The following is a 16,129-nucleotide window of genomic DNA, read 5'->3' as shown; positions in this document are numbered from 1 at the left end:
CTTCCCAATTCCCCAGGAAGCAATTGGATATTCCCTGAATCAATTACCCCTGGTGCTAATACCTATACCTAATAATACCTAGATACATAGGCAACTCTTCAGAAATGTGGTTAAGCCCTGCCCATATTACATTCCAATAGAGCTGCACGATTCTGGCTAAAATGAGAATCACAATTTTCTTTGCTTAGAAGATAGATCACGATTCTCGCGACCTAACATCATCTTTCACATTAAAACAAAAAAAAATTGGGCTAACTTTACTGTTTCGTTTTTTGTTTTGTTTTGTTTTTTAATTCATTGAAGTGTATTTTTTCCCAAAAAATTGCGTTTGAAAGACCGCCGGGCAAATACAGTGTGACATAAAATATTGCAGCAATTGACATTTTATTCCCTAGGGTCTCTGCTAAAATATATATAATGTTTGGGGGTTCCAAATAATTTTCTAGCAAAAAATATTGATTTTTAACTTAAACAAGTGTCAGAAAAAGATTGAGTTTAAGTGTTTAAACTTCCTACGTTTACAGGTTGTTAAAAACTTGGCAGACTGCCTGGATTTTTTCTTTACACACAGAAGTGTATCCCTTTGATCTAAGAAGGAAGAGCTAGTTACAATGTTTCATGTTAAAAAGTTGGCAAACTGCCCAGATGTTTTCTTTTGACAGCTGAGTGAGCAGATAAGTCTCTCCACTTGTTATATGAAAGAATCGCCAAACTCTGCAATAGAGATCGTCATGATTTTATAACAATTGTGCAGCTCTACATTCCAGACAGCTGATTGTAGCTGCCTTCTTGTAGGAACATGTGATCTCCACTGATTGCATAAGAGCGTTCTAGCATAAGATGGTGTTGTATGACCTCAGATCACAGGTTCCCAACCCACCATCCCAGAACATCAGTGTCCTGAATGGAGCCAACGCTAGAGGAAGCACGGATGTGGAGGAAGCAGAGCCGCATAAGCCGATACTTCCTGTATAGCGCCTGCTGCTGTCACAGGTGGAGTGATGCCAAATGCACTCTGCCTGGGACAGCAACAGCCAGCAATACTTGTAGCAAGGGAGATTCCTGAATGGAAGATTATTATTAACGGTCAGTTAATAATCCTATATTGGTGTATACAGTATATGGGCAAATCTGTTCTGCAGTTGTTATTGGGCTACTTTCAAACTGATCTACAGGTGCCAAATTGTACACACGCTGCGCTTATCAAAATAAAAAATAAGAAATTTCCACTAAAATATTAATAAAGTGATATTGTGCTTAACATATACAAAATCTAATAATACTATACTATACGTTAATGTGCAATAAATTTCAATGAATGAATAAATAGGTAAAAGTGCTCCAATAAGCCTGTGTATTGCAAATATTCCACAAAGCTTGTGCAATTTTCAAACATTAATAGATAATTCAACACAAACATCCATGCAATTTAGTGTTACATCCAAGCATATCAGTACTGCATCTATGCAATATGGTGTTAGTGCAATGTTCGAACAATAAAAAGTTAAAAAAAAATACAAAAAAAACGCATCCATGCGATTTGGTGCTACATCCATGTGATTCTATTCAATTCAGTGCTGTGTTGCTGTGCAATGGTTAAATTAACAGTCCGATTTAGTGTTGCATCCATGCATTTCAGTGCTGCATCTATGCAATATGGTGTTAGTGCAATGTTCAAACAATAAAAAGTTAAAAAATACAAAAAACCGCATCCATGCGATTTGGTGTTGCATCCATGTAATTCTATGCAATTCAGTGCTGTGTTGCTGTGCAATGATCAAATTAACAGTCCACAGATCTTCCACAATCCATTCATGTGTTATGGTGAACACAAACTAAAGTGCTGTGCGCTCATACAAGTGCTCCCCCCCCCCCCCCCAGGTGATAGCCCCTCACCTTAGGGCGTGCGACCTTGCAATTAAGCTTGGTCAGAATGCGCCTTAGAACCTCTCTGGGTTCTATGTTATATGCAGGGTCCTGCATAGATTTGCACTGATGCCTCTGTTCCTCACAGCAGTCCTGTTTGTACCTCAATATATCAACATAAAAAGGACTTCATGGTGCAGTATGTACTAAATTTATTAAAATCGTAAACAAATCCCGCAATGGGTACTCACAGTAACAAGGCGCTTAAGGGCGCCACACTAAAACAGCAGAGACGAACAGGCAACAGCGGCCGGAATGGGGTGGCGTGCTAATCTGTCCCAACAGGTTGTATGTATAACGTTCCGTCCTGTCCCCTTCCCCTACGCATGTTCGGAAGGGGACAGGAACGTTATACATACAACCTGTTGGGACAGATTAGCACGCCACCCCATACCGGCCGCTGTTGCCCGTTCGTCTCTGCTGTTTTAGTGTGGCGCCCTTAAGCGCCTTGTTGCTTACTGTGAGTACCCATTGCGGGACTGCTGTGAGGAACACCAGTGCAAATCTATCCAGCACCCTGCATATAACATAGAACCCAGAGAGGTTCTAAGGCGCATTCTGACCAAGCTTAATTGCAAGGTCACACGCCCTAAGGTGAGGGGCTATCACCTGGGGGGGAGCACTTGTATGAGCGCACAGCACTTTAGTTTGTGTTCACCATAACACATGAATGGATTGTGGAAGATCTGTGGACTGTTAATTTGATCATTGCACAGCAACACAGCACTGAATTGCATAGAATCACATGGATGTAGCACCAAATCGCATGGATGCGTTTTTTGTATTTTTTAACTTTTTATTGTTCGAACATTGCACTAACACCATATTGCATAGATGCAGTACTGATATGCTTGGATGCAACACTTAATCGCATGGATGTTTGTGTTGACTTATCTATTAATGTTTGAAAATTGCACAAGCTTTGTGCAATATTTGCAATACACAGGCTTATTGGAGCACTTTTACCTATTTATTCATTCATTGAAATTTATTGCACATTAATGTATAGTATAGTATTAATAGTTATTAGTAGATTTTGTATATGTTAAGCACAATATCACTTTATTAATATTTTAGTGGATATTTTTTATTTTGATAAGCGCAGCGTGTGTACAATTTGGTTTAACTATTTTGCATGGTTATGAGGCATGCGTAACGTTTGCAGCTGATCATTTGCAAAGATATACTATTTTGGAGACCAGATTTGGTCAATTACCTGGAGGCTCACAGGACTACAAATTAGCATTCTGATCTACAGGTGCACCTGCAGGTTAGCTGCATAGCCAAAGACTTCTGTTATAACCTGGGGGCACTTTGGTGCGCTTTCAGAAAGTGCACCACAGCTGTAGGATATAATGGAAATCTATGGCAAAGTTTAGCTAACCTGCAGGAAAGTTACAGGTGCACTGTGTCCATTTACACCCGCCTACTTCCAGTCCGATCCACTAAAAAAATAAAACCAAAAGGAATCCACCCCCTTCCATCGGATCGGATGGTTTCATAGAGTGGAGTGGGCTGTGTCCGCTCTGCATATGCAGAGTGGACACGGATCTGTCATCCGCCTGCTCGGCTCATTGTGGCCCTCAACCGGTTATAAGTCACTTAAGTGGCCCTCGCTCTTCAAAAGGTTTGGCACACCTGTGTTAAAATCACTATACTTTTTGACTTTGAAAAAAAAAAAAAGCTGTTTGCATCTAAAACATCTTTCAAGTCCTAAAATGTATTGCGATATACAAAGTGGTTAATAAGTTTGTTTTTTCAAAGAAAGTAGAAAAATGTCTTCTCATACAAATGTATGTTTAACCTAGGTTAGGTCATGGTATTGCAGAGTCATTTAACGGTTTAATTAGTACACTGTTTAATTATATGTATATAATCTCCTGATTTTCTTCCAAAACAGACCAAGCCCTCAAAGAACAACCAAGTCAACAAATTGAAAGTGCTCCTATGCCAGTTAATATGGTGCAGACTCAAATGAATGTAGTGCAGCAACCGATGACCGCACCTCCTGCACCTCCTGCTCCTCCTCCACAGCCAGTGAATATTTACCCATATTCAGTGGGAGTCCATCCCCCCTTAGTGAGCATGCAGCACAATCCATACAACATTCATCCTCCACTCCCTATCCATCTTCACCCACCAATACCTCTAGTGCAGGTATCTGCTCCATCTAGCGTGCCTCAGGGATTGCCACCACCCCCACCACCGCCACCACCATCTCAGCAAGTCGGCTATGTTGCTCCACAGCAAGAAGTAAAACCACTGCAGGTACTTTTTTTTTTTTCTTCTTAATCACAAGTAAGGACCACCTTAACCAATTTTGTGCTTAATTTAGTTTTTTTTGTCTCCAATTTTGCCAATGTTATATCCAACATAAACTAAGCTCGCCAAGTCTTTTGAACTAGGACTCATTAGTCTCTTTACACCTTTGTAACTTGCAACTAAGGATAGCCATATATTAATTTCTTGCTGAATAGGTTGAAATTCAACCTGTCTGTGGCCCTGTTGTCACCACTTGGCTTGACAAACTGTGAGCCAGTTGAAAAATTGTTGGCCAAAACATAGACCCCATATTCAGACAGCCACTGGTGCTGCAGCTGTTTGAATACAACAGCTGGTAGAGCAAATTCCTTTAGCATAGATGGAGGAAATTGCATGATTTCTTAAATCTTCACATGTGTGGCTAACCTTACTGTGCTGGTGTGCACAAATGAGGAAAAATAAAGCGTAGTGCAGCCATTATATGATATAGAGGCCCAGGTTGAAGGCTTGGCTGCTGCGTGTACCCCCATGGTATTTTAATTAGCACAGGTGGATAGGACCAGCAGAAGCACTTGCTTCCTTCCAGCAGATAGCTGTGTGCCTGGGGGGAACCTTCCCTTTCTAGGATGGCTTCTTTCTGTTCACACTCTTCCAGCAACACTATTTCGTTTCTTTACTAGCACAGTTACTTTATTGTGTTGTCTGCATAAGTCCACAGAGCCATTAGTGATTCTAAAAGGACTTGGTTAGGTCTGTCATTTGCAGTTTTACCACGCACCAGTGATGATCTGTCCCATGTATTTTTTTTTTCTCCAATATCTCTTTAAGATTAGATTTTTGTTCTCAAGCATTAAACACAAACCCGATCTTATCCAATATAGATTAAAATTTTATAGAAACAAAAATGTGACCAATGTGAACACCTGCTGGGCCAATTAATACAGGTCACTACTTTTTCAAAAGAGATTCAGTTATATACATATAATTTGGATCTTTAACAGTATCTTCTTCACACCTTCTTAGACCCCCAAACATTATATTCTTAAAGCAGGGACCCTGGAGAATAAATTGGTGGGTTTTGCATTTTTTTTTATTTATTTTTTGTCACATTTGCACAAATGTTTATCAAACTGAATTTTTTGGAAAAAATACACCTAAATGAATTTTTGTGCACAAAAACACAATATCCAATTTTTGGTTAAATAGAAGACCATGTTTCAAGATACCAAACCGATCAAGATTTAAAACTGCAGATGCCTGTGAAATGTCGACCAACCTTTACTACCTAAAACAGTCTATGGGTGATGCTTTAAAAGTCTTTACCGGTTATCCGTTTAGAGTTAATTATGAATTATGACCCTAGAATTGTGCATTAAAATCCTCTAACAATTTAAAAAAAATTTTTTTTTTTGCACTCACAAGGGGGCAGACTTGCCCCCTTTTGATAGCTTTTTGTAGATGACAGGTACTTGATATTGAGACATCAACGTGTCTATTAGACCCCTGATACCTCCCCCTGCTCTTCTAAGCAGCTGATCAAACACAGATTGTGTTTGATCAGCTGCTTCTCTGGCTGTAACAGCCTGGGAATGACAGCTCTGAAACAAAGTGACAAAATCCTTGTCTCATCTGACTTAATTCATCACAGAAGAGATGAGGGAACTGATATTTCTCTATTTCCTCTGCAGGAAGCTGTCTCAGGCTCCCTGGAGGAACAGGTGAGCTCAGGAACCACAACAAGGGGGGAAGGGGTAATTTCCAGCCCTGTAAAAGTGATCAGGTGGCTGTTAAGCAGGAAAACTGTACCAGGGTCATGGCTTCAGCTGCTGTCATGAGAGATTATATATCTATATACACATTAAACAACGTAGTTAAAAAAAAAAAAAAAAAAAAGCCACCAATCACAAACAGACAAGCAAGACACCAAGGCGAACCCAGGGATCCCACGTCTGTTTAAAGGTCGCAAGGTTTATTCTCATTGTAGAAGCATAAGGTTATCCTCTCAAATACGCAAGTTTAAATAGAAAATCGTGGACCCTTATGTCCACCTCCATTAAGATGCAGTTAGACATCTGGTGTAGTAAAAATTTGGTAAAACCTTCTGGCAGCCTTAGGCACCGCCTGTGGGGGAAGATCCATCAGGATGACTGACCCAATGGAGTTCTGATTTGCAAGAGCAAAAACTAGGGCCTCAACATTTTGCCAAAATTACTGAATCTTTGGACAAGTTTGATACAGTAGTCCTAGTTCTTTATGGCACCAATCTGATATGTTGTAGTTGAAAGTATGTCAAAGGGCAGGGTTATGGTACCAATGGGAAAAAATATTTACATTTTCCCTCTTAACCATGCAAATAGAAGTTTTATGTGCTGCCATACTGCATGCAATTCTTTTAAAAATCTGGGGAATATCAGGCTGTGGGGCCTTCAAAAGGTTGGTGTATAGCCTTTGAAAAGGGGTAAGAGGGGGGAAAAATTTGTTTAGAGGCAATAATACCTTGTGCTCAATTTGAAGACCTCTGTAAAGCTTGAAAGTCAATTTTGTTTTGCTCCTGCAAAGTTACAAAAGCTAGAAATTTTTTTTGTCTTTGCATTGATAAGATTGCCTATATGGAAGAGAGACTTTAGTTTCCTTGGCATTGCCATATGAAGCATAACCTGGTCATGGATAGCAGGTCTATAAAGAAAAGATATCCTGGGAGGCCTCTAATCAGTCCACATCTCACACCCTTTACAGACCCCTTTAGTAAATTTCATTGTAGTAAGTGAATTGATATCTCTAACTTTGGTAGCCAGACCCCAAAGCATAAAATTGCAACGTACCGGTGCAATCCTGCAATTTTTTTACTCACTGAACCTTTATTATAGAAATACACAGTAGACCAGAATAAGTTATGCCCCGTACACACAGTCGGACTTTGTTCAGATATTCCGACAACAAAATCCTAGGATTTTTTCCGACGGATGTTGGCTCAAACTTGTCTTGCATACACACGGTCACACAAAGTTGTCGGAAAATCCGATCGTTCTGAACGCGGTGACGTAAAACACGTACGTCGGGACTATAAACGGGGCAGTGGCCAATAGCTTTCATCTCTTTATTTATTCTGAGCATGCGTGGCACTTTGTCCGTCTGAATTGTGTACACACAATCGGAATTTCCGACTACTGATTTTGTTGTCGGAAAATTTTATATCCTGCTCTCAAACTTTGTGTGTCGGAAAATCCGATGGAAAATGTGTGATGGAGCCTACACATGGTCGGAATTTCCGACGACAAGGTCCTATCACACATTTTCCGTCTGAAAATCTGACCGTGTGTACGGGGCATTAGAATACTTAATAAATACCTGGGAAGAACAGGCCATCCTTAGATTTGAGAGCTGTAAGAACCATTTTCGCCACCCTATGGAGCTTCCCGTCTTCCCAAGTAAATGACACAATGTCCCATTGGAACTTTTTCAATGCCACAAGGGGGATTTTCACAAGGGGTGTTTAAAAATGGTACAGCGATTTTGGCAGGATTGTCATTTTTAGGGATGCAATTCTACCCAGCCAGGATATATGGTATAGGGCCCAGTTTTGTAAGATAATTGGCTTCATATAAACTTTGAAGTGAGGGTGTCGGTAGTAAATGTTCTGAAAGTTCCAAGAATAACTAAACTGTGATTGCATTGTAGAAAGTGTTTGTGGCTGCAAATTGTAGCATCAATAACCTTATAAAATTGAGTGATTCCGTGGGGTGTGAGAGGTAACAATATATCATTTGTAAAGTTGAAGGAACAATTATACAGCGACTCACTATATATCTATATATCTCTCTGATGTGTTATAAATTGTAGCAGCAAAAGGTTCAATACATAAAACAAGAAGTAAAGGGCATCCCTGACTCTGTGTGTGTGTATATGTATGTGTATGTATGTGTGTATGTATGTATATATATATATATATATATATATATATAGTGTGTGGAGAGAGATTGTAATACCTATATGCTGAAACATTGCGCTAAGGCAGTCAAATGCCTTTTCCGCCTCTAGACACGGAACTTCTTCACCTTGTCGTTGCATAATAAAGATGAACTGCAGTCAAGATAGCTTAACCCTCCTGGCGGTATTCCCGAGTGACCCGGGGTTAAAATTCAGTACTGTTAGCGGTAGCCCCAAGCCACACTCGGGATTGCATTGCAGAATCCTGCTACAGCATACTTGCCTTGTCGCCATTATCCTGTGTTGTCCCTCCGCTGGATTCTCTGTGTGCCGGGCTCCGTTTCCTGCGACTGTTGCAATGCATGGGGTGCGAAGCCCATCGGCAAATTCAAAAAGTACAAAAAAATAACATACAGTACACTGTAATCTTACAGATTACATTACTGTATCAAATCATTTCACCTCCAATTTGTCCAGTGCCCTGGCGGCACTTTAATAATATATATATTGTTCTTTCAGCCTGGAAACTTGAGATTGTCCATGGCAACCAAAAAGTGTCCCTTTACCTCAAAAGTGGTTTTAGACCAGCTAGAAAACAGCGATTGTGAATTAGAACACTTGTAGAGTTGAGCAATAGTGAATCGTGGGGAGATTAATTTTATGATATTATTTTTTTTTTTTTTTTTTTTTTTTTTTTTAGAATTTTATAGTTATTTATTATATTCTAATTTATGATTTTGTGTTTCAAACTTTATCATACCCGGGATGTCTACTAGACTATTGTTCGAACAGATTTAGGTGTGTTATTCCTAAGAATTACAGGCCTACAATATAAAACGCCAAATTTATATGCAAAATAAAGTACCACTTTGAGATTCAAAAATCTGACATCATACCGACAGGGGGGCTAATCACAATAAAAACATGAGTATGCAGATCAAACCTTAACCACTTGCCAACCAGCTCACGCCGATATACGTCGGCAAAGTGGCACTGGTGCGCAAAACATACCCGTACGTCGCTGCAGCTAGCGCACGGGTCCCGCGGACACTATGTCCGCCGTTGGCGGGGAGATTCCTATGTAAAAAAGGCATTTCCCTGTTCTGTCTAGCAACATGACAGGGATCTACTGCTCCCAGTGATCTGTCATGTTCTACTGAGCCCATCCCCCCTACAGTTAGAACATGCTGAGGGAACACAGTTAACCCCTTGATCGCCCCCTAGTGTTTAACCCCTTCCCTTTCAGTGACATTTACACAGTAATCGGTGCATTTTTATAGCACTGATCGCTGTGTAAATGCCAGTGGTCCCAAAATGGTGTCTGATCTGTCCGCCGCAATGTTGCAATCATGATAAAGATCACTGCCATTACTAATAAAAATGCCATAAATCTAGCCCCTATTTTGTAGAAGCGACAACTTTTGTGCAAACCAATCAATATATACGCTTATTGCGTTTTTTTTGTTTTTGTTTTTTTCATACGTAGAATACATATTGACCTAAACTGGGGAAGAAGTTTGTTTTATATATTTTGGGGGGGATATTTATTATAGCAAAAAGTTAAAAATCTTGCTTTTTCTTTTTTCAAAATTGTCACTTTTTTTTTTTATAGCGCAAATAATAAAAAACCGCAGAGGTGATCAAATACCACCAAAAGAAAGCTCTATTTGTTTGGATAAAAAAAGAACGTCAATTTTGTTTGGGTACAATGTCGCATGACCGCAGGCAATTGTCAGTTAAAGCGACGCAGTGCCGTATCGCAAAAAAGGGCTTGGTCAGGAAGGGGGTAAATCCTTCTGGGGTTGAAGTGGTTAAACATCCTAAATTGGAAATGGTAGTGATTGCCAGCTTATCCTTTGTGTCCAAATTTTTTATTTATATATCTCAGATGCTGTGAGCGGCCATTTCTTGTGAGGGCAAATGAAGCCTAAGCTGCAGTCTTTTTGGATTATTTCCGACAGCTCTGCCCCGCCAGCCAAGTAAATCTCACGCATGCATGGTAATAGGCTCCTGGCCACTCATGCGCAGTAGAAAAGCCGCGTCTCTTCTGACGTGCACACGTTACTATAGCAGTGGCGGTGAACCTCCGCTGAGGCTGCTATAGTAACATGTATATGAAGGCCTAGAAGCATGCGGAGAAAAGACCCGGCCGCGCCTGCTTTAATAGAGGCCTTTTTTTTTTTTTTTTCTAGAAATGCAGAAATTATCTCCACTCTGTGTAAGCACATCGACCTTTGCCGTCTCCTCCTATCTCCACCCACTTCCAGCCCCCTCCAACCCTGCAGCCGTCCTCGGCTTTCCAGTCACTTCTCACAGCTTTGATCTGATCTCCCCACCACTTCCTCTGCCAGCAAACTCTCACGAGAGTGAGAGGGAAAAAAAAGTGCACTGCAGGGAGATCTGTCATTTCTCTACCGGGAGTCAATGCAATGCAGGAAACGGCGTCAGATGCCTAGATGTTTTAGAAGCAGAGAAAGAGGAAGTTAAGAAAATAAGGTATTTAATTCCACAAAATTCCCTTTCTTCTCAATGAGTGCACAGCAAGGGGTGAAGGTTTCACTAAATGAAAGTTCAAAAAATGACTGAAGGTCTGCTTTAAGTTCTATAGTTCTCTGCGTATTCTCGCCTTCCTGATGAAAAGGAAGAAAGCCATCTTTATCCTTATGTATGCAAGCTTGTATGACCTGTAATAGCCTGTTCGCTAAAATCTTACCAATCTTGAGATTAGAATTCAACAAGGCTAATGAAATTAAAATAAACTGTGCTATATATAGCAAACGCAAACAAACAATGCCAACAGCTTTTCTGTGTGATATTAGCACAGTTCCACTGCAATATAGCTTTAAAAAAAGTTTTGCTAAATAAATAAACACAAGTCCCCAAGTAATGTGTTCTGGTGTTCACCACCATCCACCACCTTGAAGTGTGAGCCTGTGTGTCAACACCACCAAAGGCTCGCTTAACAAATTATGTGGAGCTCGCATTACAAAAGGTCACAAGCATTTGTGACTCCATACCCAGCCAGGGCCTTTATAACTGCAGGAGGGTCTTCCAAATTGACACATCAATCTTCCTGACACAATTGTCTTAGGAGTCCCCAAAACATAAAAGGCTCCACGTAGTGAAAAATCTCAATTTTATTGTACATAAATATAAAAGTTGCACTTACAGTAAAGATGCTAGTAAAGCACCTTAAATCTTATGCGTAGCCCCACACATACAAAAAAAACGCCCTTCCGGGACTCGAACAATGGTGACGTCAGCATGTCGCTCCATCTTACACATTTCGTCATTTGTTGACGTCGTTCAGGAAAGGACAGGTTTTTTTGTATGTGTGCCGGCCTACGCATATGATTTAAGGTGCTTTACTTGCATCTTTACTGTAAGTGCAACTTTTATATTTATGTACTATAAAATTTTGCGATTTTACACTATATGGAGCCTTTTATGTTTTGGGGAACTCCTATGACGATTGTCAGGAAGATTGATGTGTCAATTTGGAAGAACCTCCTGAAGCTATAAAGGCCCTGGCTGGGTATGAAGCCACAAGTCCTTGTGACCTTTTGTATTGCGAGGTCCACATAATTTGGTAAGCGAGCCTTTGGTGGTGTTGAGACACAGGATCACACTTCAAGGTGGTGGATGGTGGCGATACCCACCAGGAATACTAGAACACATCACTTGTGGACTTTTTATGTTCATTTATTTAGCGCAACTCTTTAAAGCTATAATTCAGCAAGGCTATCCGTCGAAAATTGGCATAGTTATCCCCAGCTGGGATAACCATGATATATGAATATATAATAGAGGAAAAATGGTTTGTCCCTGGAGGAAGTCATTATAAAGAGTACACAAATGCGGGCCAAAAATAGATGGTCTTAAAAATTAAATAAGCCCTTCTGGGCCTGGGGATTCACTACCCGGTAAGGCATCAATCATTTGCTTGATTTGAGTATTTCGGAACGCCACATTCTGACATTTCAACTTGGATATTACGGTCTGCTAGATGATTTATCAATCTTATAATAAAATTAAAAATCTACTTCATTCAGCCATATTTTAGATTTTAAAGCCTGGTATATTAGACTCAGAATTTTTTAGCAATTTTGTCTAAATCATACTAGAGATCTGCTGAATACCTAGTAGCTTATTTCCCAGCTCATAATATCTTTGTTTAAATGGAGCTAGATGTTTCTTCACTCTGTTTAAAGACAGGTATCTTAATTGAGTGCCAAGTGCTGACAACTTGTGCAATGTTATGATGTTTGGTCTCTGTGCCATATGTATTTCTAGTTTTTGAAATGTTGGCTCCCACTGCTGTTTTTGAAGTAGTGAGTCTTGTTATAACTGCGTAGCTATATACCGTATTTATCGGCGTATAACACGCGCCGGCGTATAACACGCACCCCAAGTTTAGGAGAGCATTTTAAGGAAAAAAGCTTTTAGGAGGGAAGTTTAAGGAAAAAAAAAACTTACATTTAAATGCCCATCAATGCAGCCTCATCAGTGTTCATCTGTAGCCTTGTCCATCATTGCAGAATGATCAGTGTCTATTTTCAGCCTTGCCCTTAGTCATATGCAGTCTTGCCCAGTGCAGCCTTGCCCAGTGCAGCCTTGCCCAGTGCAGCCTTGCCCAGTGCAGCCTTGCCCAGTGCAGCCTTGCCCAGTGCAGCCTTGCCCAGTGCAGCCTTGCCCAGTGCAGCCTTGCCCAGTGCAGCCTTGCCCAGTGCAGCCTTGCGCTGTTTGCGCCATTTAAATCTGCCGCCGATTGACAGAGCCTGTGTACTCGGCTCGTCACGCTGCCCCGCCTCCCTGCTGAGGATGAGAAGCGAGCGCTTCCGAAAAAGACCGAGCCGAGTATACTGTGTACTCGGCTCGGCTCCGATCGCAGTCCCGCCCAGTCCTGCCATTGGACGGAGTGTTATGTCCATCAAAGGAGCTGGGCGGGACTGCGAGCCGAGTACAGTATACTCGGCTCGGCCTTTTTCGGAAGCGCTCGCTTCTCATCCTCAGCAGGGAGGCGGGGTGGCGTGACTGCGAGTGGAGCCGAGCACTCAGCTTGGTTTTTTTCCGTCGGCGCTCGGTTTTTTCGCGGCGCTCGTGGCTTTTTTGGCACACAGAGTGGGGATCGGCGTATAACACGCACCCACGATCTTCCCCTGATTTTAAGGGGAAAAAAGTGCGTGTTATATGCCGATAAATACGGTACTTTTGCCCCATAGAACTGCTTTGTGCTTCCCAGCAAGTAAAAAAACAAAGTAGTTGTGTCCAGATTTTATACAAAATATTTAGAAATCGTATCTTGTAGTTGTAATTTTAAACCATTCATATTGAAGTAGAAAATCATGGTCTCCAGTGTCATCGCTTATAAGTTGGAGGTTCCAGCAAAAATATGTAAATCGCAGCACATGGTCAGTCCACTTAATTGAGTCTATCAGAATTAGAGGATGGTTGAAGCAGTGGAAAATTAACTAAAAAATAATCCTAATCCTAGTATGTTTCATATAGAGTGGAAACATGTCTAAAAAGTTGAGAACAACTATTGCACTCTGAGGAGATAACGTTTTTTTTAAACCAAGTCGATCAAGGTTAGACTATAAGAACATATTAAAATCCCTCTTAAGAATGTATGTTGAAGGCACCAAAAGTTTTAACCACTTGACCACTGGGCACTTAAACCCCCTTAATAACCAGACCAATTTTCAGCTTTTGGTGCTCTCACATTTTGAATGACAATTACTCAGTCATGCAACACTGTATCTATATGAAATTTTTGTCCTTTTTTCACACAAATAGAGCTTTCTTTTGGTGGTATTTAATCACCGCTGGGTTCTTTATTTTTTGCGCTATAAAAGAAAAAAGGCCGAAAAATCTGTAAAAAAAAAAATGCATCTTAGTTATAAAATTTTGCAAATTAGTAATTTTTCTTCATATATTTTGGCCAAATTTTATACCGCTACATATCTTTGGTAAAAATAACCCAAATCGGTGTATAATATTTGGTCTTTGTGAAAGTTAGAGTCCACAAGCTATGGTGCCAATCTCTGAAAATTGATCGCACCTAAAGTACTGACGGCCTATCTAATTTCTTGAGACCCTAACATGCCAGAAAAGTACAAATACCCCCCAAATGACCCCTTTTTGGAAAGAAGACATTCCAAGGTATTTAGAAAGATGCACGGTGAGTTTTTTGAAGTTGTCATTTTTTCCCACAATTCTTTGCAAAATCAAGTGTGTTTTTTATTTATTTTTTTTTTTTTTAACTTTTTTTTTTCACAAAATTGTCATATTAGCAGGTTATTTCTCACACACCGCATATGCATACCACAAATTACACCCCAAAACACATTCTGCTATTACTCCCGAGTATGGCGATACCACATGTGTGAGACTTTTATACAGCATGGCCACATACAGAGGCCCAACATGCAGGGGAACACCTTCAGGCGTTCTGGAGCACCCAGGCCAATTCTGACATTTCTCTCCTACATGTAAAAATCATCATTTATTAGCTAGAAAATTACATAGACCCCAAAACATTATATGTTTTTTTAGCAAAGACCCTAGAGAATACAATGGCGGTCATTGCAACTTTTTATCTTGCACGGAATTTGCGCAGCAATTTTTTGAACGCGTTTTTTCTGGCAAAAAACAGTTTTGTGCTTAAAAAAAAAAAACAAAACCGTAAAGTTAGCCCAATGTTTTTGCATAATATGAAAGATGAAGTTACGCCGAGTAAATAGATACCCAACATGTCACCTTTCAAAATTGCACGCGCTTGTGGAATGGCGTCAAACTTCGCTACTCAAAAATCCCCATAGGCGACGCTTTAAAAATTTTTACTGGTTACATGTTGAGTTACAGAGGATGTCTAGGGCCAAAATTATTGCTCTCACTCTACCGATCGCACCGATACCTCACATGTATGGTTTGAACACCGTTTTCATATGTGGACGGGACTTATGTATGCGTTCGCTTCTGCATGCGAGCACACAGGGACAGGGGCGCTTTAAAATTTTTTATTTTTTTTTTTTATTCATTTTACTTTATTTTAGTTTGATGCTTTTTTAAAAAAAAAATTTTTTATGACCTCTTTTATTCCTATTACGAGGAATGTAAACATCCCTTGTAATAGGAATATGGCATGACAGGTCCTCTTTACAGTGAGATATTGGGTCAATAAGACCTCACATCTCACCTCTAGGCTGGGAAGCCTGAAAAAAAAAAAAAAGATCCTGGCTTCGATTGTAGCGGTGAGTCGGTAGAAGCACGGGGGGGGGGGGACGTTCCCTCTTGCCTCCCGTAAGAACGATCAAGCAGTGGAACAGCCGCTATGATCGTTCTTATGGTGTAGGGAATCGCCGGCTTTTTTTTTTTTAACACAAAGTTGACCATTTATACAATATTTCTAACACATAGCATGTACATACCAAAATGACACCCCAAAATAGATTCTCCTACTCCTCCTGAGTACGGCGATGGGCATGGCTGGGTATCGCCCAGTGTTGTGGGGCATGGCTGGGTATCGCCCAGTGTTGTGGGGCATGGCTGGGTATCGCCCAGTGTTGTGGGGCATGGCTGGGTATCGCCCAGTGTTGTGGGGCATGGCTGGGTATCGCCCAGTGTTGTGGGGCATGGCTGGGTATCGCCCAGTGTTGTGGGGCATTGCAGAGCATTAGGGATGGCTGAGCATGGATGGATGACTGGATGTCACTGATTAGCGCTGTGGGCACTACACATACAGCCCACAGCGCTACTGCCATCCACCCATACCCCTCTCTGCTCAGTGTACCGATCGGTACACAGGAGGGGAGGAGATGACGCCGGTTTGTTTACATGTGATCGCTCCGTCATTTGACAGAGCAATCGCATGGTAAACGGCCGCGATCAGCGGCCATTTACCGGGATCCGTGATGACTGGCGGTCACGGATGTGTTCAGGTGCGCGCCCCAGGGGGCACACGAGAGGGGACTCCGGGAAGCCGTTATAGTACGTGATCCCAGAGTTAAGCAAC

At 41.0% G+C, this 16,129-nt stretch overlaps 1 protein-coding gene across 4 annotated transcripts in view; it reads left to right on the top strand.

The window, feature by feature from the left end:
* The window catches only part of SCAF11 (SR-related CTD associated factor 11), a 176,702-nt gene that overhangs the window by 111,926 nt on the left and 48,647 nt on the right, over positions 1-16,129 (top strand). For all 4 annotated transcript variants that reach the window (XM_073619959.1, XM_073619957.1, XM_073619958.1 and 1 more), the window contains one exon: positions 3,827-4,194. In XM_073619959.1, the coding sequence (XP_073476060.1) occupies positions 3,827-4,194 (368 nt within the window). The remainder of the gene's footprint in view (positions 1-3,826; positions 4,195-16,129) is intronic.

This window comes from Aquarana catesbeiana, linkage group LG03 (genome assembly GCF_042186555.1).
Source record: "Aquarana catesbeiana isolate 2022-GZ linkage group LG03, ASM4218655v1, whole genome shotgun sequence".
Taxonomy (NCBI): Eukaryota; Metazoa; Chordata; class Amphibia; order Anura; family Ranidae; genus Aquarana; species Aquarana catesbeiana.
The sequence above is the reverse complement of the archived record's forward strand: the minus strand, read 5'-3'. Positions and strand labels throughout refer to the sequence as shown.